General features: G+C 42.4%; 1 protein-coding gene across 2 annotated transcripts; it reads right to left on the bottom strand.

Moving 5' to 3' along the window:
* Positions 1 to 7,916: 7,916 nt before the first annotated feature.
* cnot4b (CCR4-NOT transcription complex, subunit 4b) lies at positions 7,917 to 23,315 on the bottom strand. 2 transcript variants are annotated; one of them, XM_034074880.2, is made up of 13 exons: positions 23,078 to 23,315; positions 18,000 to 18,227; positions 17,535 to 17,732; positions 16,722 to 16,808; positions 16,519 to 16,620; positions 16,313 to 16,438; positions 15,752 to 15,876; positions 15,447 to 15,626; positions 14,556 to 14,610; positions 14,028 to 14,283; positions 13,139 to 13,630; positions 9,660 to 9,896; positions 7,917 to 8,533 (listed from the first exon to the last, which is right to left on the bottom strand). In XM_034074880.2, exons 2-13 carry the CDS (start codon positions 18,171 to 18,173, stop codon positions 8,250 to 8,252), a joined length of 2,316 nt encoding a protein of 771 aa, XP_033930771.1. In that variant the 5' UTR covers positions 18,174 to 18,227; positions 23,078 to 23,315; the 3' UTR covers positions 7,917 to 8,249. The 2 variants fall into 2 exon arrangements, with proteins under 2 accessions (XP_033930771.1, XP_033930770.1); XM_034074879.2 differs by having other exon boundaries at positions 18,000 to 18,232.
* Positions 23,316 to 23,471: the final 156 nt, after the last annotated feature.

Below are 23,471 nucleotides of genomic sequence, written 5' to 3' on the forward strand. Positions count from 1 at the left end.
GTTTTCCTTCTATAAAACAGCATGTGGGCAGCAAATACCGTGAGAGTCACGGATATGAATACATAGATCAAGGCAGATTGGTGCACACACTCTCCTCTCCTGTTTTGCCAATCCGGTGCTTAAACAAATATAGCTCTCCACCCCTGGCCGAAATGTCCTTAAAATGAAGTCCGAGTTCGACATTTTAATTAATGTCCTGCTAACACTGGCAGGACAGAAGGCGACACGCCCGTTCTAAGCCGTGTCCCTCACTCCTCACATCCCAAGCTGCATCCCCAAAAAGTGTATTATGTTGTTACATCGTTTCAGATGTGATGTTTCAGGTGTGCTCTTGATAAGCCATTAAAACAGTAAAAACACGTTTAGTTTCCTTTTGCTTTTTGTGTCTCCTGTTCACCAAAACATACCCATCTGTGATGGAAAAAGAAAGTAATCCAAAAGTAATCTAAAAGTAATCTGATTACGTTACTTTTTAAAGACACGTAACTGTAACTGTATTCGGATTACTTTCAGAGCCATGTAATCAGTAACTGATTACATTTACAAAGTAACCCTCCCAACCCTGACAGTCAATAACTTTATTGTTATTAGCATCTGGTTAGCTCGCTATGCTAACGAATATAAGAAGCTTTTTCTACAACTAGTGAGGTAAAGGCACATCTTTATATGATCATTATAATTATCAAAAAATAAGAGAATAAAGTAAACGGGTATAAAATACTATATGACAGTACAAAAAAGTTGAAAAATCTTCCCTGACCCCCCTAGAGGAGGTTAGGTCCCCCCGACTTAAATCATGTTGACATGGATAGGAGTCTAAATACATTTGCACACATCTTGTGTCCATATCTTTCTGTTTGGGTGGTCATGCCACAACCGTGCACGTGCATGCATGCGTGAGTCATGGCAAGATATCTGGATTAAGAGGTTGCTTTTCCTTTGCACAGCATGAAAGAAAGGTGAAATGAGTGGGCTGTGATTTTAGTATTTTTAAGCAGAGGTTAATAATTTGTACGGCCCTCGGAGGATGTTGAAAACATTGAAATGGCCCTTGAGAGGAAAAAGGTTCCCCACCCCTGCACTAGATAGTAAACTAGAATGCTTTTCAGCCATAAACCTTGAACAATTAAATTCAATGATTCTCTCTTCCAAACCATCAACGTGTATGTTAGACCCAATTCCAACTAAGCTGTTGAAGGAAGTTTTTCCATTAATTAGCACTTCTTTATTAAATATTATGAATATATCTTTATTATCAGGCTATGTTCCACAATCATTCAAAGTAGCAGTGATAAAACCGCTTCTTAAAAAGCACAACCTCGATCCAGAGGTTTTAGCCAATTATAGACCTATTTCTAATCTTCCGTTCCTCTCAAAAATTCTTGAGAAAGCGGTCGCAAAACAGTTGTGTGATTACTTAAAAAACAATGATTTATTTGAAGATTTTCAGTCTGGCTTTAGAACACATCATAGCACAGAGACAGCTCTGGTTAAAGTCACAAATGACATTCTAATAGCCTCTGACAAGGGACGTGTCTCTATTCTTGTTTTGCTCGATCTCAGTGCTGCATTTGATACTATCGACCATGATATCCTATTGCAAAGACTAGAGCACTTAGTTGGCATACAGGGAACTGCTTTAGGCTGGTTTAGGTCCTATCTATCTGAACGCTCTCAGTTTGTACGTGTCAACGATGAATCTTCCACGCAAACCAAAGTTAGCTATGGAGTGCCACAGGGCTCAGTGCTCGGACCTATTTTGTTCACATTATATATGCTTCCGTTAGGCAATATTATAAGGAATCATTCTGTAAATTTTCATTGTTATGCGGATGATACTCAACTATATTTATCAATCAAGCCTGATGAAATTAATCATCTAAATAAAATTCAAGACTGCCTCAAGGACTTAAAAACGTGGATGACCTTAAACTTTTTGATGTTAAACACGACCAAAACTGAAGTTATTGTACTTGGCCCGAAGAATCTACGAAACAAATTATCTAAGGATATACTAACTATGGATGGCATTAATTTGGCCTCCAGTGAGACTGTAAGGAATCTTGGTGTTATATTTGATAAGGATTTATCCTTTAACGCCCACATAAAATCAATGTCAAGGACCGCCTACTTCCATCTACGTAACATTGCAAAAATCAGGCATATCTTGCCTCAAAACGATACAGAGAAACTAGTCCATGCATTTGTTACTTCAAGGCTGGATTATTGTAACTCTTTATTATCAGGGTGTACCAAGAAGTCAGTCAAGTCGCTTCAGCTGATTCAAAATGCTGCAGCTCGTGTACTAACCAGAGTTAGGAAAAGGGACCACATTACTCCTGTTCTGGCTGCCTTACACTGGCTCCCTATAGAACACAGGATATCATTTAAAATTCTTCTTCTCGCCTACAAAGCCCTTAATGGGCAGGCGCCATCTTACCTTAAAGAACTCATTATACCCTACTGTCCTACTAGGGCATTGCGTTCCAAGAATGCAGGGTTGTTGGTTGTTCCTTGAGTCTCTAAAAGTACAATGGGAGCCAGAGCCTTTTCTTATCAAGCTCCACATTTGTGGAATCAGCTTCCAGTTTGTGTTCGGGCGGCAGACACCCTATCCGTTTTTAAGAGTGCGCTTAAGACCTTCCTTTTTGATAAAGCTTATAGTTAGGGCTGATTAGATTCAGCCCCTAGTTTTGCTGATATAGGCTTAGTTTGTCGGGGGACATCTTACTTCTTCCTTCTCTCTGTCTATACCCGTGTACACTCATGTTCCGATTAACCCAGCTTCCCCAAATGTCTTTCTTTTTGGTGTCTATATACGCTGGTATCCGGAGTCATGGATGATTCTGCGCTCCTGTGTCCTGCATCGCGAGCCCTGGATCTTGAATCGTGGCTGTGGTCCTGGATCATAGGTCTTGGATGGATATCCTCGTGGATTCATCTTCCTATTATACACACATGCATTTCCAAACATTTGGACTACCTATGTTGCAAATATATTATCTTTTCAATTTACACACGTCATCTATTGCACGTCTGTCCGTCCTGGGAGAGGCATCCCTCCTCTGTTGCTCTCCCTGAGGTTTCTCCCATTTTTCCCTTTAAACTGTGGGTTTTCTTCAGAAGTTTTTACGATGTGAGGGTCTAAGGACAGAGGGTGTCGTATTGTCATACTGATATTTTGTACAAACTGTAAAGTCCACTAAGACAAATGTAATATTTGTGATATTGGGCTATATAAATAAACATTGATTGATTGATTGATTGATTGATTTTAAACCAAACATCTCTCAGAGGGGCGTGGCCAGCAGCAGCTCATTACCATTTAAAGCTACAGACACAGAATCAGCCCTTTTGAAACAGGGCTAAAACAGAGGGGGTTATGGGATGCTACAATGATCTGTTTGGTATTTAGAGCCAAACAATTCAGAGACATGTTTTGTATATACCTGAAACCTATAATATGTTGTTATACATATTATAATAGGGGACCTTTAATATCGCTTACTGGTTATATGGATACAAGTCTTCGGTATTTACTTATGTATATCATGTCCTAGAACAAAGCGTGAACATTGGAAAGCTTGTTTTGACCACAGACCCTATTTAATGCTTCTTACCACATACACATTTAAATGTAACATTGATATTCAGCTGAGGGAAACTGGAAATGCTAAAATGCTAACTCCCCTAATTTCCCAGTTTAAAGGTGGGGTAGGTAATTCTGGAGAAACCAGCTCGAGTGCGCTAGAATTTGAAAATACACAGCCGGAGAAAACCTGCTACTTCCTTACAGAGCCCCTCCTCCAACACACACGAACGCGCACATGACCAATGAGGGCATGAGATAAGTTTGTGCACAGATGGAAGTTAGCCGGGCCGGCTAAAATGATTGGTTGTGCTTATTACGGCCCCTACACACGGCGGCGTGCGTTGCCGCTTGGCGGTGGGCGTGTCTTGAGCTTGGGGAGTCAACGCGAGCAACCCGACCAACAACCAACCACATGAATGTCCCGCCCCGGACATACAAAGCAAAGCATTCATGCTACTTCCATGCTGGCTAAATATACTGTCTATGCTTGCTAGCTGTCCATTCAAATGAAATACACTGGATATAAACTCCCCAAACAAGCGAAAACCTACCACCTCCCCCCATGCCTGGCTCCTCCGGTTTGTATCCCTGTATGTAAAGAGGGACTGGTCATAGAGTACCGGGTGATTCCCTACCGCCACGATCATTTTCTCCTCCTTTTGTTCACATATGGGAAATAACTGCGGTCTGGCTCTCCCAACATACACCCGGTTTGATTGGCTAGTGCTTGTACTGTCAGATTTACATACGAGGGATTTGATTGGCTAACGCCTCCGTCGAGGCGGCAAAAGTAGAACATTGCTCTACTTTTGCAGCGAGCACCTCGAGAGAAGCTACGCTTTGCTCCCACAATGCAGTTCGGCGAATCGTGACGTCACCCCATTCAAAGTGAATGGGCAGAAGCGTTGAAGCGGCAACGCACGCCGCCGTGTGTAGGGGCCGTTACAGTACTACGGCTTCCACAGATGACATTTTTGTATGGATTTTTTGTCAAAGCACTTAAGATATTCATTGCTATTGGGATGTTAAGAGCATTCCATGGAATATAACGAAAAATGTATCTCGAGCCGGTTTCTCAAACTTACTTACCCCACCTTTAAGACTCAATCCTGCAACCCTCTATAACGGCACAATATCAGTGTTTCTCCATTGAGGCAGGTCCAGGACCAGTTCAGAGCCAAAGCCCATTCAAACCAGTTTTTCTGTTTACACTTCAGAGGGGCCAACTCCGGCACCAAATCCAAGCCTCGCCAGCACATGGACCCAAGTGAATACAGCTAAAAGAAGAACATGTTGTAGAATTTTAGAAATGTGTTGGAGAAGTGCAGCTCAATCTTGCTTTGAGTTAGCTCAGACGCAGTAAAGCAATTTTGCGCTAATGGGGAATTGGAGAATTGGGGAAAATCCAACCTTCTCTTCCTGTCTTAACTTGGGACGTGACTGTAATATGTCCGGCCTGGAGGTTAATTCCACTACAAAGGAGGATAAATAAAGTCCAAATAACACGCTTTTTATTTTCTCTTTTATTTAATATTTAGTTCTATGTTTCACTCCTCCGCTCTTCATTTAAGACATGATGGACATTGTGAAAACATGTTAGATTGAATCAGTGTTTTAAGCGTTCATTATTGTTAAAGTTTTCTGGACCTTATGAAAAAAGGACGATTAATTTTGAAGCCTGATCTAAAAACATTTTTTTTTAAATGTTTTAAATAGAGCTCTTTACTTTGAGTTAAAGGTGGAGTCTGGAGAAAGATTGTTGATATTCTCCTTGGTCGTGTTAAGACTGTAGCGAATAGTTGGACGTTTCTTCCTTAACATTGACATTATTATTATTATTAATAACCATGCTGAGAGTCCATTTAAGTTAGTGTTTGGTTCAGAAAGCCAGCTTTTTTTTTCAGAGCTCCCCGTCTTCTCTGTGTGACCACTTAGAGAGCTTTTTGTTGAACTTTTCTCTGTGCTCCACAGTGCCCTGGCTGCGATGTTTTCATCTGACAATATTCTGCTTCAGTTTGTTTTTGTTGGTTTTTAGTCGTGCAATAGCTACTTTTTCACTGAGGCCAAAACCGCTTGCTCTCCTGCTCCCACACAAGATGGAAGAAAGCATCTGTATTCACAAATTCTCAAAGCTATTGAAATCCTAAATATCATTTTTAAATGTGAAAAAGAATATCCTGTACAGACCTGGTAGCTCAGTCCGACTCACTTTCTTTGTTTTTATTCATGGAGGCAGGCCTATTCTTTCACACACACATACGGGTATTGGGCCGAGGGCGACACCGTACTTCCGGTATCCGCCATTTCACGCGAGGTGCAAGCAGAATATCATAGTCTATTGCCTTAATCAATATCTAGTCAACTCTAAAATACCACATATATGCAATGGCATGACAATATTATTGTGACAAGTGGGGTATTCACCTGGTGTTTCCAGAAATTAGACGTAGATGCAGCCAAAATCGACGAAGGCCACTTTCGAGGGTCGTTTTTCCATACATCTGCAGGCAGTCTGTAAGGGCAATCGGACAACCCACACAGCTCTAGTTTACGCTGGTAACGACAGAGCACACCCCTCAAGTCCAGAGATGTAATCCGAAGACATGCAGCGATTTCTTCGGTCGTTAATTCAGAAAAAAAAACCTAGTGTGCTCTGCCTGGCTACGTTAGCTAGCTGTTTATATTTGCACCTCCAGGAAAATTGCGTATTTATATATATATATATATATATATGGTGCGCGTTGCATTGTGGGTAGCTCGTGACATCACTGTGTGTGAAATAATTTATAATCCAAGATGTGTTTTCAGCACACACTAAACTGAAAAAGTGTGTTGGATTAGAATCACAGACTCCACCTTTACATATGTAACAGCTGACACATTCAACATATAAAGGCTAAGATCTCTCCTGTCTGAAGAAGTACAGATCACCTGACCTCAGAGCAACAGTGACTGCCTTTAATGTCAGCAGTCCTGATGCAGCTGAGCTTTAAGCTGTCATGTGAATCTGGAACGAGGGTCTCTGCAGACGGCTGACAGGGGGAACCACAGACTGCTGACCCTCGTCTGAGAAACTCCACTTCCTGTCCAGCTCCAGCCCTCTGATACAGAGGCTCGGCTGACTTATCTCCCATGACACACAGGGGATTTCTACACCTTTTGTTTTTGTAGCATGTGGAACAGATCCAAACCTATTTAGCGCCCACGTCTACAAGGACAAACATAACAGTTCATGTTTTCAGAAACCCAAAGTAGGGTTAGGGTTACCTAAACTATTGTTTTTTAAATGTTGACATTCTTTAAATTGAAACTGTTATCCCTTCCACTTCAGCAGTGTCTTTTCTCATCATTGTCAGTATCGTGCGGGAGAAAAATGATCGATGCAGCAGAACCATATCTTTTCAATTCCATGCATTTCCGTCGTTAAATCCTGGCTCCTATTACCCGCAATGCAACGTGACCACTGGCAGTTTATTCAGGCGTGTTATGGTTGCCACTATGATATATAGCCGGCATCTACTTTTAAAGTGATTTGACTCCTGATTTTTAGAGAACTTCCCCCAGAAAATGACTATTTGCATATCAATTAACCAGCCCATGTTGCCAATGTGAAGGAAGGATTCATAAACCTTGATGAATTGAATGCAATAAACTTGGTTTAGCAAAAATAAGACTGTTAATTTAACAATTGGTTGCATAAGACTTGGGTTATTCTGCCCAGGTGGTAACAGGGAACAGGTGGTAAATAGTTGCATCCACTAACTTACATTCATCAAGACATTTTTTTGGTTTTCTTTTTATTCTTCACTCATTGCTTGAATTCAAGGTCACACAGGTGCCAAATAGATATATATATATTTATTATCTTTTCTCCCTTATGCACAAATCTGATCTGCTGCTATAAGGCTATGAACATTAAACCCTAAGTGATTGTGCAATGGGAGGGGTCCACACGTCTGGATCAGCGATGACTTGATAGGCATTATTTTCGCAAAAAATTATAATCTGTTTCTAAGTTTTGCCAAAGACCATTTTCCACACCGTCGCAGGCTAAAAGCACTACCCACTTTGAAATGAATGGGAAAACACATTTAGTTTGAATGGATTATGAATCAGTGCCTGTGCACTCTCAAAAGTAGACTTGTAGATTAAGTAGCGTTACAAATAGTTTTGAGCTTTGAGCTATCTTGTTATTCATAACTGTGCTGCTCCTTAAACCCTATCAAAGTAAACCTTCAGTAACTTGATTAGCAGTTGATTCTCAGATGAAGTTTTTCTAAATGACTTTCCTCCAGAGTTAATGAAAACAGCTTTTGATATTCAATGGTAAATCACATGAGTCAGCAGGTTTTATTTCAAAGCATCTCTCAAACACACTTTGTCAACATGATGTCTGTAATGGACCATGTGGTTACAAATACTTTTTCAGATTCAGGAAATGGCTTCAGATCGTTTCTCTCTCTGTCAGCAGGACTTCCTGATCATGATGCATTAGGGGGGGCGGGGGTAGCTTGAGACCAAATCGAACAACCAATTAGAAACCAAGACAAGAAACACACAAGCTCTTGTGGAGAAAGAAATATTATATTATATTATTAGTCGTTAATATTTTTGTATCTGCTGATTGGCCGTGGGTCATGTGATTTGTGTAGGGTCCCTAATGGCGATCGATATCGGCGCTCTGTAGCAGGTCCGCCTGCGTCTGAGTGGGGGGTCTGAAGGCTGTCTGGAAGCCGGGTGGGGGGGAGTGGAAGTGGGTACTGGGGGTGGAGAAGTGTGCCCAGCTGGCTCTGTGGGGGGGGGGCTGGCCCCCGTAGGAGCCGTTGTGTGAGGCGGAGCTGGGCGGGGGGGCATCGTTATCTGTGAGCGTCTGCAGGGACTTGAGCCAGTGGGGGGGGTTGTCGTCCTGAAGAGAGTCTACACTGTTGCCGGGGGGGAGTCCTGCAGGGGGACAGGAGACAGTTACTCACATGGAAATCCTTTTATAAGACAAATGAATGAATGACATTCAGTTGTAATGTCTTCATCCTCCTAGTTAGTGATGTAGCACAATGACATCTACACAGGAGATCAGACGTTAAAAGAGCACCAGAGATAATTCTATTTGCCTCACACTCTTCTCCTCAGTCAGAAAGGTTGGCGACATTACCCACAATGCATTTCCACCACAACTCGTCTTATACAGGTGTGTTTAGCAAGTAGCAGCTAAAGTAGCCTGGAGCCATGAGGAGCTACAGAACTCAGGTAAAATCACTTCTTTCCAACACCATACCTCAGATTTTTCGTAAAAATCCCCTTCAGACGTTCACAGAAATTAGCATACAAAATTGAGGATTTAAAACAAATAGAATATAAACGCTTAAAATACTACATGGAGTGGAATGAGATTGTCAACTTTAGCCTGAAAGCAGATGTTGGGCAAGATGATATCTTTAAAGCACTTGCAAAAAGTGAATATCGGAAAAACTATATGCGAGCAGTTTGGAGAAATCTAAATCGTCAAAAATGGTGTATTCGCTGTTCACTTACGACCTCCCCGATTGAGATATCAAAAATGTACTCCGCAATTCTTCATGACATTGAGTAGGGGCTGAACCTGTCCTGCATTGGAATTTTTCCGATCATTCCCCTAGGAGGAGTTTGCAAGAATGTGCTTAAAATGCATGAAAAACGCACATTTTTCAAAATGGCCGACTTTATGGGGGGCGGGGCTAATGGAAGGCAACTTGAACTATGTGCGCAATCATAATAGTAATATATATATAGCGTTTCGTGAATATCGGAAAAACTATATTTGAGTAATTTGGAGTAGTTTGGAGTCATTTGCGACATGTAAATCGTCAAATTGGTGTATTCACTGTTAGCTTACGACCTCCACGATTGAGCTATCAAAAATGTTCTTCTCAATTTAGTATCATATTGGATAGGGGCTGAACTTGTTTTGGAACTTTTGGGATTTTGAGCCTAAAAGAACATTTACAAAACCTATACAACACCCTACAGGAAAGTGAAAAAAAAAAAAAGCACAATATGGCCCCTTTTAAAAGGCTTATCAGGGGGCTCCTACCTGTGATGATGGCGGGGTCCATCCATCTGGGGGGGCTCTCCCAGGAGCGGCTGTGAGGAACACTGTTGAAGAGGCCCGGTGGCCCCGTGTGGTTGACGCTGGATAAGGAGGAGGAGGAGGATGATGAAGAAGAAGAGTTGGGCTGTCCTCCAAAGTTGATGTTGATGTTGGGTAACAGTGCTCTGAGGCCGTCCTGCCACTGTTTCACATGTATACTCTCTGCACAGCTGCTGCTTTCTGCACGGACACAGGGAGAGAGGAGGCTCATGGGAAACGAGCAGACCACCAGAAACACTGATGCAGTATAAACGATAAATACAGCAACGTCCTAAATGCCCTTTTTCAATCGCGAATAGACAGACTAAGAGTTCATTATGAGCTATTCTGCATCATTTCAAGGTTTCTATTGCTTTATGTCCCAAAGACAAACAGTAGGAGTGAGTACTTTTTGGGTTTAGTTAAGGAATAAGTCAACTAGATGATGAATGTGAACATTACACAGATGCCACATTTCCATCCAGAGTTGACAGTAACAAAGTATTGAGGCTGATGCCCTCAGAAAGAGAATTAAATAATTGCACTGTTTCTATCCCCAAAGATAGTATCAAAAGACACCCCATCAGTGTGAGACGATCCACTGACATTCCCAGTTAGCTTCTTGCTACATGTTACATCACCTATTCAATGATGGAAATCTTTGGAAGGTTTTTTTTAACATACGAGAACAACAAATAGCATTAATAAAAAAAGGCAATCTAATGATCAAATAAAATGTGCCTGTGGTGAAAAGTGTCCCGAGTCCGGAGAGGCTGCAGCAGAGCTCATTATTCCTCTGCCATGGTCCCTCCTGTTAGCTGTGTGTGACGCTGAGGTTTCAGAGCTCTGTCTCATGACACAGTGCAGGACAGGAAGAGGAAGACAGCCTCTCCAGATATCATGGCTCCATAAATAATAAATACTAATAGACAGGATGTTCGTCTGCTCCCTCATTAACCCCAAAAGCTAGCTTCCTACAAGATGGCGAGGGAACAGAAGCCATTCAAATGACGGCATAATGCTAAATATTATTTATTCAACATATCGTGGGATGTTGTATTTATATAAATATAGCCATTAAAGTTACCAGAGCCATAACTTAAGCATTGAGGCTCCGGAAGAGTTCATTTATTTATTATTAGGGATGGGTTTTGTTACGATTTAAAAAAAATACTCTAATCGATAATTTGGTGGAAAAATGTAAAATGTTACATGAAAAGCTGTTAAAAGATTCAAAGTTATTTTATTGGGCTATTTTTGCTGAAATAACTATGATTACAGTCCTTACGCTTCTTAAAAGTGGTAAATAAAGAAAAACAAAGACAACAACTACCATAAAAACAATATTTACAAAGAACATCGCTCTGGGATTTCTCAGTATATATTTCGACACTAACCAAACAGGAAGTGGTACCAATTTAGTATTAATTCTACCCATCCCAATAACTATCTAAAGCTTTGGCATTAACCCCTGTCACACGGCCACTCCAAAAACATGAGTGATTAAGGAGAATACTTCCTCCCTCAGTACTGCCTCTTTGGTTTGAATCAGGCTGTCAGGCGGCGGGTAGCATTAGCAGCCTATCACCTATGTTTCCATTTGCACCCTCAGATAAACAAGTGCCGCCATGTTTAATTCATGAGAGCGAGAGCTGCCTTCCAAATCAATTTGAACCAAGTTAAGCGATGCCACAGAGAGAGATTACTTTCCATTAGATTAGCTTTGGTCTTTTATGACTGTTTTTAGTGTCTGTAAATGCCTCCTCATCGTCTCCAACTAGCGCCATTTAGCATCCATTAGCTTCCATTCAGATGCTAACATCTCTGCGGTTCAGAAATGGTGAACAATTTCAAAATGAAAGAAGCTGCTTGGTTTGAGTAGCTTTCTTCTTCTTTTGGGGCCATGTTGTGTTAGCATGCCTAGCTGAATAGCTAACTACCCAGAGTTAGCCATTAGGTGTTAGGAACACCAATGTTCCTCCCTACATAAAATAAGCACATCAAAACCCTGATACATTATTTTGTTTGTTCAAATCTAGTACACATCACTTCCACTGTGTAGTATTTCCCAACTGGTACTGGATGCTAGTTCAGAGTTGTGGCTAATGTTAGCACCCTCTACTCTGCTTTTTATTTTAAATTCATGGCTTTTTCCGTGGACACCCTTGCAGAAATTCTGGAACAAATGTTATACCATCTTACAAAAACACAAATGTTAGGTGTGAAAATGTATCAATGTTTGGCTTTTATGGTAAAAAAGCATTTTAGAAAGTCCAAAGAAGACTCAGTGTGTGATCGGATCCGTCTCGAACGCGAATGTAGCGGTGATTTGGGACGGAAGCAAAATCATTTCTTGTGAGGGCATTTACAGTCAGATTATTTCAGTTCATGAGGGGCTTTTTGAAGGGGGATTTGCGTATAGAGCAGGTGAGGGAAGGTTTCAGATAATCCAGTGAGCCGACAGTAGGCGTGTGATACAAGATGGAAAGAAATGCTCAGGAACACAGAAAGAAATTCAGTTTGCCTTCTCAATATGTACTTGACTTACAACACGGTCTGCTGTGTTACAACACTGCTACAGTTAATGCTGTGCTGCCACCAAGTGGTCAGTGAAATACATTTTTACCCACAATGCACTAAATGACGTCATGTTGTTCTGCAGACAGCCACTTTGGTGAATAAATGACCTAAAGAACAAACTACTCTGCATTCTATGTGGTGGTAAACTGCAATCCTCTACAAAATAAACTCATTGTAAATATAAATCCTTAATAACACATTAAGGCTTTAAAAATATCCAAAAAAGTGAATGCGAACTTCTTTAGAAATCTGTTAATGGCCATTTTAAATCACTACTTGGACACAACAACGTTCATTCATAACTGTAATCCACTTTATGATCTAATAAAAACACTTGCATTGACCTTGAAACTGAATTTGAGTTCTATGACTGTTATTTTGTATATATGGATTGTTGTGTTTTATCTTAATGTGTGTATATGTGTAAATGTGTCTGTTGATTGTGTATATATATATATTATTATATATATTATTTCAATCTCTCTGTCTGACACACAAACTGAGTAAGATTGACATTAAAGTTGACTTTGACTATATCCAATGCTATCGTTATGGTATTGTGCTCCAAACATGAAAACCCCCTGTCCCTGACCCTGCCTGCCATGTCCTTGAGATATAGGGAGGGGGGTGCGCTGAGGAGCAGGAGCTAGTGTTGACGGTGATTGCTGAAATCCTCATCCTTTCTCTTCAAGCTTCAAAAATGTATTTATTCGCTGAAAATGATTACAATCATTTCTTATTCTGGAAGCAAGAATGTATTTTGAAATCAACCAAAACCCCGTAATAACTAAGTCCATCACAAAATGACCCGTTCTGACTTCAGCGTGATGTTGATGAAGCGTGTCAGGTGTGCTCCGTCTTACCTGCGATGGGGATTCCTCCGAGCCCAGTACTGTGATGTCCCAGCAGCCCTGTGGAGTCCAGGAAGCTGCTGTGTGAGGTGGACGTGGTTAGACTGTTTGTGTGGTTCAAAGGCACAAAGTTTCTGCGAGAGGAGGCGGGGCCCATCCAGGATCCACAGGACGCAGAGGAGGAGGAGGAGGATGAAGACGATGATGATGTGGGGAAGCCGAAGGTGGTGTAGCCTCCCCTGTGAGGGTGTTGATGATGGGGGAAGTGGTGAGGATGTGGGAGGGGGTTGGGGAAGGGGCTTCTGTGTAGCAGGGGGGCGAGGGTTCTGTGTGGGGGGGGGCTGAAGCTGTCCTCCACGGAGAGCTCCTTCTCGATGAGGTCAGCCAGAGCCCGGCGCGTGATGTCGAAGGGGTCGAAGCCAAGGTCGTCCTCCTGCTGCTGTTTGGACGAGCCGAAGCCAAACGCCGCCTGCCAGTCTGTGGAGGAGGACACCGGCATGGTGTCTGCGAACACAGGAGGGAACAGTGAGCAGCACACCTCAGGAAGAAGTAACCCAACATTTGCTATGCTGGCTCCAAAATGGTGGAACGACTGATATCAGGACAGCAGAAAGTCTCCACATCAACCACTGAAGGATGAGACTTAGTTTTCCCTCACACCGACTCCTCTCACGGGGAACATATTCACAAAAAGGGAAGAGGAAAATGTGAGGGACACAATATGAAGGGGGGGGGGGGGGGGTTCCGCCCACTGATTTCAGACCTCGGCAGCTCTTAGTAAATGAAGCACACAGAATTATTAAATACAGAACACAGAATTTGTGTGAAGAAGAAATGTTTGACACCAAACAACACTGCATATTTACAGTTGTTACACACATCCTCCGTATCTTATCTCTACCTGAGGTGAAGAGGCTGTGCGGCTCGGGGGTGGTGGGCCACTCGGCGTTGCTGTGGGGAGGGGTGGGGAAGCCGCTCATGCCGCTGGGCAGGGGGTTGGGATGCCTGAAGTTGCTGTTGTCTGAGAACAGAGACTGGGACTCTGCAGCCGCCGCCTCGAAGGGGGAGCGAGGCGTGTGTCCCGTCACGCTGAGGGGGACCATCAGCCCCGGCTTACTGAGGCCAGGGGGGGGCGACGGAGAGTCACTGCTGTGGAGCTGAAGCACACGGGACAGGTGAGCGGGCTACTTCTTATATCATTTATTTGATCTGCTTGTCTCATGGGGATTCTAGTTTAAATATATGACATTTATAAGACCAAAACAGTTAATAAGTGCAGAACAACTATTTATACTTAAATAGGCAAATCATATCCCTGTTTTAAGATTATCAACAGGGACAACACATACTAACATTAAATATGTGTTCTTTACTACAAAAGGCTCTTCGAACACATTCAATGCTTTTGTAATTAAAGTCCATTACTTACCAGTTGTGAGGTTTCACCGTTGCCTATACTGATGTCTGTCAGTTTGTTTCTGGGGCTGTCAAAACAAAAGCAGAGAACATTAATAATTGTAGTAAAGGTAATTGCAAATTAAAGCGAGTCATTAGTAACGGCCAATTTAGAAATAAACACTGGTCAGTTTAGAGTAAAGCCTGATAACAACAGGGAAGCAGCTGGAATGGGTTGCATTCACAGTAGCTTAAAAAGGATAAACAAGTGACACCTCTGATATATTGATTAACTATTTAACGGTAACTTTGGAGAAACCAGCTCGAGTGCGCTAGAATTTGAAAATACACAGCCGGAAAAAATCTGCCACTTCCTTACAGAGCCCCTCCTCCAACACACACGAACGCGCACATGACCAATGAGGGCGCGAGATAAGTTTGTGCACAGAGAAGGCTGACAGGCAGGTAGGCCATCCAGTTACTTTAGCCTGGCCGGCTCAGATGATTGGTCGTGCTTTTTACAGTACTACGGCTTCTACTGATGACGTTTTTTTTATGGATTTTTTGTCAAAGCACTTCAGATATTCATTGCTATCGGGATGTTAAGAGCATTCCATGGAATATAACAAAAAGTGTATCTGGAGCCGGTTTCTCAAACTTACCTACCCCACCTTTCATTATCGTGAATGTATCCAGAAAACAGGCAAATATGAAGCGAGTTTAGAGTCAGGATTATTTCCGAAGCGAGGTGAAATCTTGATAGTTACAAATGAAATGATCTTAAATGACATTTTACAATAATGTATCATTTAGATCCACACTAGGAATGGCTGAAATGATATGAGAGTAGTTGGTGCCAATAAGTCAGTGCTACACATTTCTTCAAAACATATTTGGACTAATTCATCTTTTGATCTAACTTTACCTAGCAAGCTCGTGGTGTGAGGAGAAGGGGCAGTGGGCCGGGACAGGGTCAGGGCTGAGATCAGGTTCGGGCCCCTCGGGGCTCAGGTGTTCAGAGTCGGAGCCATCTAGAGTGGGGCTCCTCCTGTGCTCCGAGGACAGCCCGTTGGTCATCCTCCCGTCTTTACTGGAGCTGTTGGACCTGTGGCAGCACACACAGAAAGGCACACGGGTCAACACTGAACACAACGGTTTAATAGAGAGCCAACACATCTCCATTCACAGCGAAGTCACACAACCCCTGTGCTTGAGGGAACGCATGAATACCTCTGTAAAGAGTTGGCCTTGCCCTTGGGTTTGTCCCCTGGCACAGCGGGGGTCTGCAGGAAGGAGGGGTTGTTTTTGGACAGGTCTTGAAGAAGTTTCTGCTCATACTCCTGATGCTTTCCCGCCTGCAAGCAAAAGAACACTTGAGCATGAGCTATGTAGACGACTGACGGAAATTAAGGAAATATATACAGGGGAGTTTAGGTACAAATGGTATTTACAGGTATATGATATATTCCTATATATGCCTTAGCTGGTCACGTGAAATATTATTTATCAGAATAATTTAAGCTACACACAGTTTGGATTTCTTGACTGCATTTTGAGGAGTTATAATAAATAGTTGTATATAAAAACAGAGGATTGTGTCAATGTTGATGCCAAGTTGGCTGGATATTCTGAGCTTAAGTTAGCTCAGAAAACAAACCCACGTTACCATGGAACATTTCACTCTCGAAGATTTACGATAACTAGATGAGTTGCGTCATGCTGAACCCAGCTATAGTCTGAGGCAAAGTCAATATAGAGTTTTAGTTTAGCGGTCTCCTGGACTGGACTTACCTGCATCTCCTCTTTAGTAAAACTGGCAGCCTCGTCCCCCAGCTCGTGGAGATACATGCAGTCTGGTTTGGGGCACTGCATGCTCTTTAAAAAGTAACTGCAGTATTTTGTTGTTCCTAAAGAAGCCTGCAAAACAAAACGCTACAATGACAAAACATTCACTCCGTCCTTTATCAAATGATATGACATGTATGTCTCGGGCCTACCTTAAGTGTTCTGCTGTCCACCACCACATTGTTGACACACTGGATTGCTCTGAGAGCGTCTTCAGAACGCAGATATGTGACATAGGCACTGGCACTGGGCCCCTGGGAGTGAGAAAGAGACAAAGCCAGAATTCAAATGTAGTGTCATTAATGTGGGCTGTGACGCGCTGTTCACTGTGGGGGGGGGGGGGGGGGGGCCTCACCTGGGAGCCAGCGTATGAAGTGCTGTTGTTGATCACCACTTTGTGAATCTTCCCGAATTTCCCAAAGTATTCTAGTCTCTTTAGAACCTGTCAAACAAATCATCATCACCATTATCGTCATCATCGTCTCCCAAGTGTGTCCTGCGGAGCTTGATTAGTGTAGACTAAATCCTCTTTGTACGTATGTATACACTGCTTATGTTATACTTTATGCCTCCTCATCCTATCTTACACCTAATATTGGTTTTCCTTTATAAAATCTCATCTTTAACTGCTGAAGTTGTTCTTTGAGGAAAGGGGATCGGGCCCCTTTAACTTGCATGCAAATGATAAAGTAAATTAGTGTTGACTAGTTGTCATTGGACAATCCACACATCCAGATGTTCTTATTTGACGTGGTGCCTTCAGACGGCTTTCACTGCTGGAAATATGATTAATAGCTTCAAGATATTTCTGGCATGCAACGTCATGGTGATGCTGCTGTTGTTTCCGGGACTGCCGAGTGTGGGAGACGTTGGCAGACTGAACTGCTGCGGCAGGATTACATTCACTTAATGCTTATTCTAGTCTTCTGCGTGGTCGCCACACACACACACACACACACACACACACACACACACACACACACACACACACACACACACACACACACACACACACACACACACACACACACACACACACACACACACACACACACACACACACACACACACACACACACACACACACACACACACACACACACACACACACACACACACACACACACACACACACACACACACCTTGCTGTACTGTGTGTCGTCTCACCTCGGGGTCAGCCAGCCTCTGGGACAGCCCCACTACAAACACCAGGTTCCTCTGGACCACTCGGACGCTGGCCAGATGCTTCCTGTTCTCTGTGATCTTCTGCTTCTTCTCCGTCTGCTTCTGCTTCTTCTCGTTCTTTATCCTCTGCAGCTCCTCCTGTGACAGCGGCTTGTACACTGCAGGGTCTTCTGGGTACGGCTGCAGAAACACACGCATCATTCAAGGAAGAAATCAGATGGCATCACTATCCGTTCATTGTTTTGTATGACAACAGTGTGTAAGATCTCTGATGAGTATGGCGGTACAGACTGAAATGATGTTTACAACCCACAATTTGGGTAATAATCGAACTGGTTAGCCAAATGAAATAGATAAACCTGGACTTTTCTTATCAGACTGCTGTTTCTTGACCTGTCTGATGTCAGGGTCATGTGACATTGCTGCACTTCACTTCTGGAGCTCTACCTTTCTGCAGGCAGGACAGAGCCCGTTCTCGTCGGTCCTGATTCGATGCCAGCAGAAGCGACAGATCTGGTATCCACAGGTGCAGGGAAAGAAATTGACATCATCGATCTCCAGAGGTTCCATGCACAGAGGGCACTCCATCATGTCGTCCTTCCCACAAGGGTGCCGGGACATCCTAGGGTTACGCACTAGTGGGCCGACAGCTTTCACAGGACAGGAACAGGAGGCCTGAACTGGACCAGAGACACAACACAGGTTAGACACCCTGAGGTCTCGGTATCAGGCTGGAATTAAAGTGAATGGATTCTCCATAATGGACGAGGCCTTCGAGGTTAGAGGGTCATATTTAGAATTTGTGATTCAAGCACATGCTATTTGTGTGTTCCTGTTTTTTCTCATCCATAGACATGTTTAAATAATTAGTATACAGCTCTGGAACAAAATAAGAGACCACTGCACGATTATCAATTTACCTGGTTTTACTATTTTAAAAAGGTATGTATTTGAGTAATATTACATTTTCTTTTTACTAAATGTCTTCCAAATTCTAAATAAAAAAATAGTCATTTAGAGAATGACTACAACTGGTCAAAAAAGATGCAGTGGTTTTAGACCTTGGATAATACAATGAAAACAAGTTTATATTCATTTCTAAACATCACAATACTTTTGTTTTCTAAATTAGGAAGAGTTAAGGAATCAAGGTTAGGTGGAGTAGTCCAGAAACAGTATTTGTGTTTGGAAATATGCTTGTTTGGGCGCATAACAGAAAGTAATCTAAATATAAACAATGACTAGTGAAACCGCTTGCGTGCTGATTTCCAGCCAGTGATGTGAAGATTGAGTGAAAACACAATCTAATGATCTGTCATTGCACAGAGGGCTGCAGAGAAGATGCACAACTTTGTCTAAATCAGTCCAAGTGGCCAATTCAACTAAAACCCCTCTGCAGGCAGATACTGCTGGCTAATTGGCAAGAAGTCGGGTGATTTCACAACACATGATTTACCTTAATGCATGGCTGGGCCTTCAGCTAATGGACAGACAATGAACACAAATAATACGTAAAGGCTGCTTTCTTTCAGGATATGAAAGTTGGATTTTAGACCTATGCCCGTTTCTGAGAGTGATTGAACACTTTTGAGCTACTACTTAGAAATAAACGGCTGTGCAGGTTGACTCTGCACAGCTTCATACTCAGTCACTACTCCCCTTTTGTGACAATGTGAGTATGTTGCGATACGTTTTCATTTAGACAATATCATGTTGAATAAACTAAGATGAGCTCCTGTTCACACAATTATATCTATAATACTGTATATCCATGTAGAGACCACGAACTTTCATTATTGATAGTTGAGTGTTCCAATTTGTCTGTGTTATGACTCCAAGCAGCATTAGTTGTGTTCAAAGGATTAAGTTAGTTTACACATAACGTCTGCGACTATTTCCGATCACAGGAACTTCCTAGGTAACGAGTCCTGAGTTTTTTTCCTCCGAGAAATGTCATGTCTGCTTGTTTACTCTGCCTTCCTGCATGATTCCTAGGTTGGAAAACAGACATTTCCTTCTTATTTCATCTTAGCCCACTGCTGCAGAAAACATCGACCTTTGTATTACACAAGATGAAGAACCTTCTATCAGGGCGCAGGGCACAGCCTGGAATATATCTATTTACATTGTGTCAATTACCCTCGAAAGTATTACCATCATTTCCCCAGCTCGAATGACAGAAAACAAGTCGCTGAAGACACCACTAGCTAGTAGACACAAAAATGCAACACATGCAGAATGACGCCGATACAAATAAAGCACACACACGGAACTAATAAAGATACCTCTGAAGTTTGCTTGTGATGCAGTTATGACTTTTTCTCATTAATAATTAACTGAAATGTATTGTCTGTGTGTTCATAAAGAAACTGGTGAGCTGCATACAAATTGTCTGGCTCAGGCATGTCAGACAACAGGTCCAGATTGCCCCGATGCAACACACACATGTGAAATTACTCAAGGCTGATAATATCACAGAAGTGTGGTTACAAAAATGGCTTCAATCTACTTATCAAAACTGTACGTTACAATGAAGTTAATACATTAAGGACGTAAGAGCCTCATTGATAGCCCTGTGATCACTCAGAGATGGGGTCGTTACTAAAAAAAGGTAATATATTACTTTAAAAAAAGTAATATATTACTTTAAAAAAAGTAATATATAAATTTAAAAAAAAAAAAGTAATATATTACACTACTTCGTTACATAAAGTAACTCGTTACTTTACTCGCAGGGCCTGCCCGCCCCTCCCTGCAGGCAGATCACGCAGACTGCTAAAGTTTCAAATGTTCTCTTTGGCGCAGGCAAAGCTGAGCGCGCACAGGCTGGAGAGGTCGAGCGAGCGGGGGAGAGAGAGCGCGTGCAGCACGGAGCAGGAGTTTTATGAGAGAAAATATATTTGTCTGTGCTCAAAAATGTTCAAGTGAGCGCTCAATAGCATTTTCTGCAGGATAGAGGCACTAATATAACGCCACAGTTCTCCTGCGTGTTGTCCATGTGTTGCACTGGAACCAGACTGGAGCACACCGCAAAGACTTCAGCCGAGCACATACGAACTGCGCATGCGTGAGTGGCAATAACTCTCCTTACCAGCAGGCGGTGGTAGTGTGTATTCGTCATTCAAAACAGACAACAACCGGAAAACAGAGAAGAAGAACAGACTACGTGATATAAACAAACAACAAATAGCTGTGCGTTAGCTTCACCTTAGCATGTGTTTGTTGAGGTTTGATTATGACTGATTTTAGTAAGTAACGAAGTAACGCGTGTCGGGGCAATGTTAGTAACTGTAGTGTGATTACTGAATTATAAAAGTAGCGCATTACACTACTCCGTTGCCGACAAAAATAATATTATTACAGTAATGCGTTACTTTGTTACTTTGTAACACGTTACACCCAGATCTGACTGTGATTCTGCTCAGGGCTAGCTTAAGGAATCAAAGGAGAATAATGTCAGGTGGGAACACAGAAATGACACTTAGAGACCTTTGGCTGAACGGTAAACATTTATGAAGATATAACTGTAATAACTCACTACGGTTTGTTGTGAGGTTGCGAGAAGCCCTGCCTACGGAAAGCTGGCGACAGACGAATTGGTGAGTCGCAATAAAGAAGTAATTTAATAATTGCTGTACAGGTGCTAGGCTAGGTTAGCGGGCTAAAGTGAATGAGCCTGGAGTGAACAACATTGGCATTAAATAATGAACAGTGCAATTACCTAACAGAGGTTTTTTTTTATATTGTAACTGAAGAAAAATAAACTGGAATATAAATGTTGCAATATAGTCTACACTCTACAGTCTGAACATGTGTGGAGAATTTACTGAAAATGTCTTTGCATATATCATTAGTTCACTGTCATGTACAGGGCCGGCCCTGACCAATTTGCTGCCCTAGGCAAGATTTTAGCTGATCATAAAGGTGTGCCTTTACCTCACTGAGCTGAGGTTATCAGAGCCGCTCAGTCTTTCAGGAGAGAGCTCTCTAAAGCTCTCCCCCCGCTGCCGCTTACACAGTAAATTCCAATGTTAATAAAAGCACACAGAAGCTGTGTACGTTTTTTGGGAGTTTGATTTATTTTAAATTAACACAAATACAAAATTAAAAACTATAATTGCACACTAAAACCATTATTTAAAAAAAAAAGAACAATTTCACATAAACCTCTGGTTTTTACTGGGGCAGTTCAACTTGATTTGGGGGGGGGGGGGGGGTGTGCCATAGTTTATGGGCGCTGTACGCAATATTGGCGCAGTTCTGTTACTATAAGATAATAAGATGTACTTTGTTGATCCAAAATCGGGAAATTGTGTTGTTATGAAATACAAAAATAAAAAAGTTTTATTTTTTTATTTATTTTTCGGCGCCCCCTATGGGTTGATGTGCCCTTAGCATTCGCCTATACTGCCTATGCCGAGGGCCGGCCCTGGTCATGTAGCAGTGTTTCACCCAAACAGTCATGAGTATGTTAAATTCCTAGATTTGAATACCCTGAAATTATAATAACACCGTTACAAACGTGTTTACGGTAATTCCAGGCATGTATTTATTCAATTAGCAACCAAAGGTGCCATGTATCCTGACAACCTCTGGTGCTTAGCTGTACACATTCAGCCTTTGCACCAAAATCAATATGTGGCAGAGAATTATCAACAATGATTTTGTCCCCAACATATCTTTCCACCTGTCCCGGACTGGTATGTTCTTTTCTTAGTTGCATGGATGAAACAGGACATGACTAAATGTGCTTCCCTATTCATCATATGGTCAGAGTAACGTTAGCTTTAAAGCCGTGTAAAAATACTGAATGCACCATTACGTTTCAGGTAAATACCACCGACTGTATACAATGCTACCAGCACAGTTTATAAACAGAGCTTAGTCCCCTTTTAGCTCAAATATAAACAGTCAACTGGGACACTGGTGTTATAGTCACACAGTTGTAATACAGTGTGAAATAGCGAGCAGTATTTGTTGACTGTCATGTGACTTGTAAAGAGTCACTAAGGGCGCCGCCGGGGCTAAGCTAAGCTAAGCTAACCAGGCTAATAAGTTAACTAGCTATGCTAACCGGTTAGAGTGCCAGGCATGGTGTCAGGCTGGAATGCTGCTAGCTACGGTCTGTCTTACATGACGTCGGCTAATGGTTTTTCTTCTACTCTGTCGTATCGTGTAATACAACGCAGACAGTGGTGATCCCCTGCCAAAGTTATCAAAATATACTGGCACTTCCTCTCACACCAGAGTGTTGTGTCTAAGTTGTGTTGCTCAGTAAAGTCTGTCAGGAAGACGAGTTTACGCGGCCTGCCCTCCGCCGGCAGAGCCCGATATAACCGAAACACCAGCCCGATGTGAATGGAGCTGCCGCGGCTCTTCTCCCGAAGCAACGCCTTTCAATGACTAGTTGGACGTGGACAGCCGTTGAAGGCTATGCCTGAACTATAGTGTGTCCAGTAAAAACGATGAATAGCCTTGTTTATGGCGCTGGGTTAATAGGGATAACTGTTAGTCTGGATACTTACCCTGCCTATGTGCTTTTGGAGATTCTCGTCCAGGATGTGGGGGAGAAGTATGCCTGTGTGCGTCGGTAGCTCCGTTACAGCAAGCTTCCGCCCCCGGGACTCGGTAGCCGCTCTCTTGAAGAGACAACCGGCCCGTTTTCTCAGCTTATAGAGGTGTTGGCTACCTACTTACTCTACAAACCACCATCTTACATTGAAAGGAGGAGAGAACAGGGGCAAGTATCGGCTACAACTCAGTGAGTCGGCGCAAATAGTCTTGATGTTACATGCATTGCATTATGGGTATTGTAGTCTCTGCTAGCAAAGCGTCAGACCTGGTCAGACCATAGAAAACGTTGGGGGAAATTCGTGTGTTTTGCTAACATACATCAAGACAATCGTTAGCAAAGAAAGG

The sequence above is a fragment of the Pseudochaenichthys georgianus genome, chromosome 23, assembly GCF_902827115.2.
Source record: "Pseudochaenichthys georgianus chromosome 23, fPseGeo1.2, whole genome shotgun sequence".
In the NCBI taxonomy this organism is placed as follows: domain Eukaryota; kingdom Metazoa; phylum Chordata; class Actinopteri; order Perciformes; family Channichthyidae; genus Pseudochaenichthys; species Pseudochaenichthys georgianus.

Bases quoted from the DNA above. Each gene is read 5' to 3' on its own strand.
- cnot4b (XM_034074880.2), bottom strand. From the start codon at position 18,173: ATGTCCCGGCACCCTTGTGGGAAGGACGACATGATGGAGTGCCCTCTG. The intron at 16,621-16,721 runs GTGAGGCCCCCC...TCTCACTCCCAG, and splicing joins CTTCATACGCTGGCTCCCAG to GGGCCCAGTGCCAGTGCCTA. The intron at 14,611-15,446 runs GTAAAGTTAGAT...TTGTTTTGACAG, and splicing joins TCACACCACGAGCTTGCTAG to CCCCAGAAACAAACTGACAG.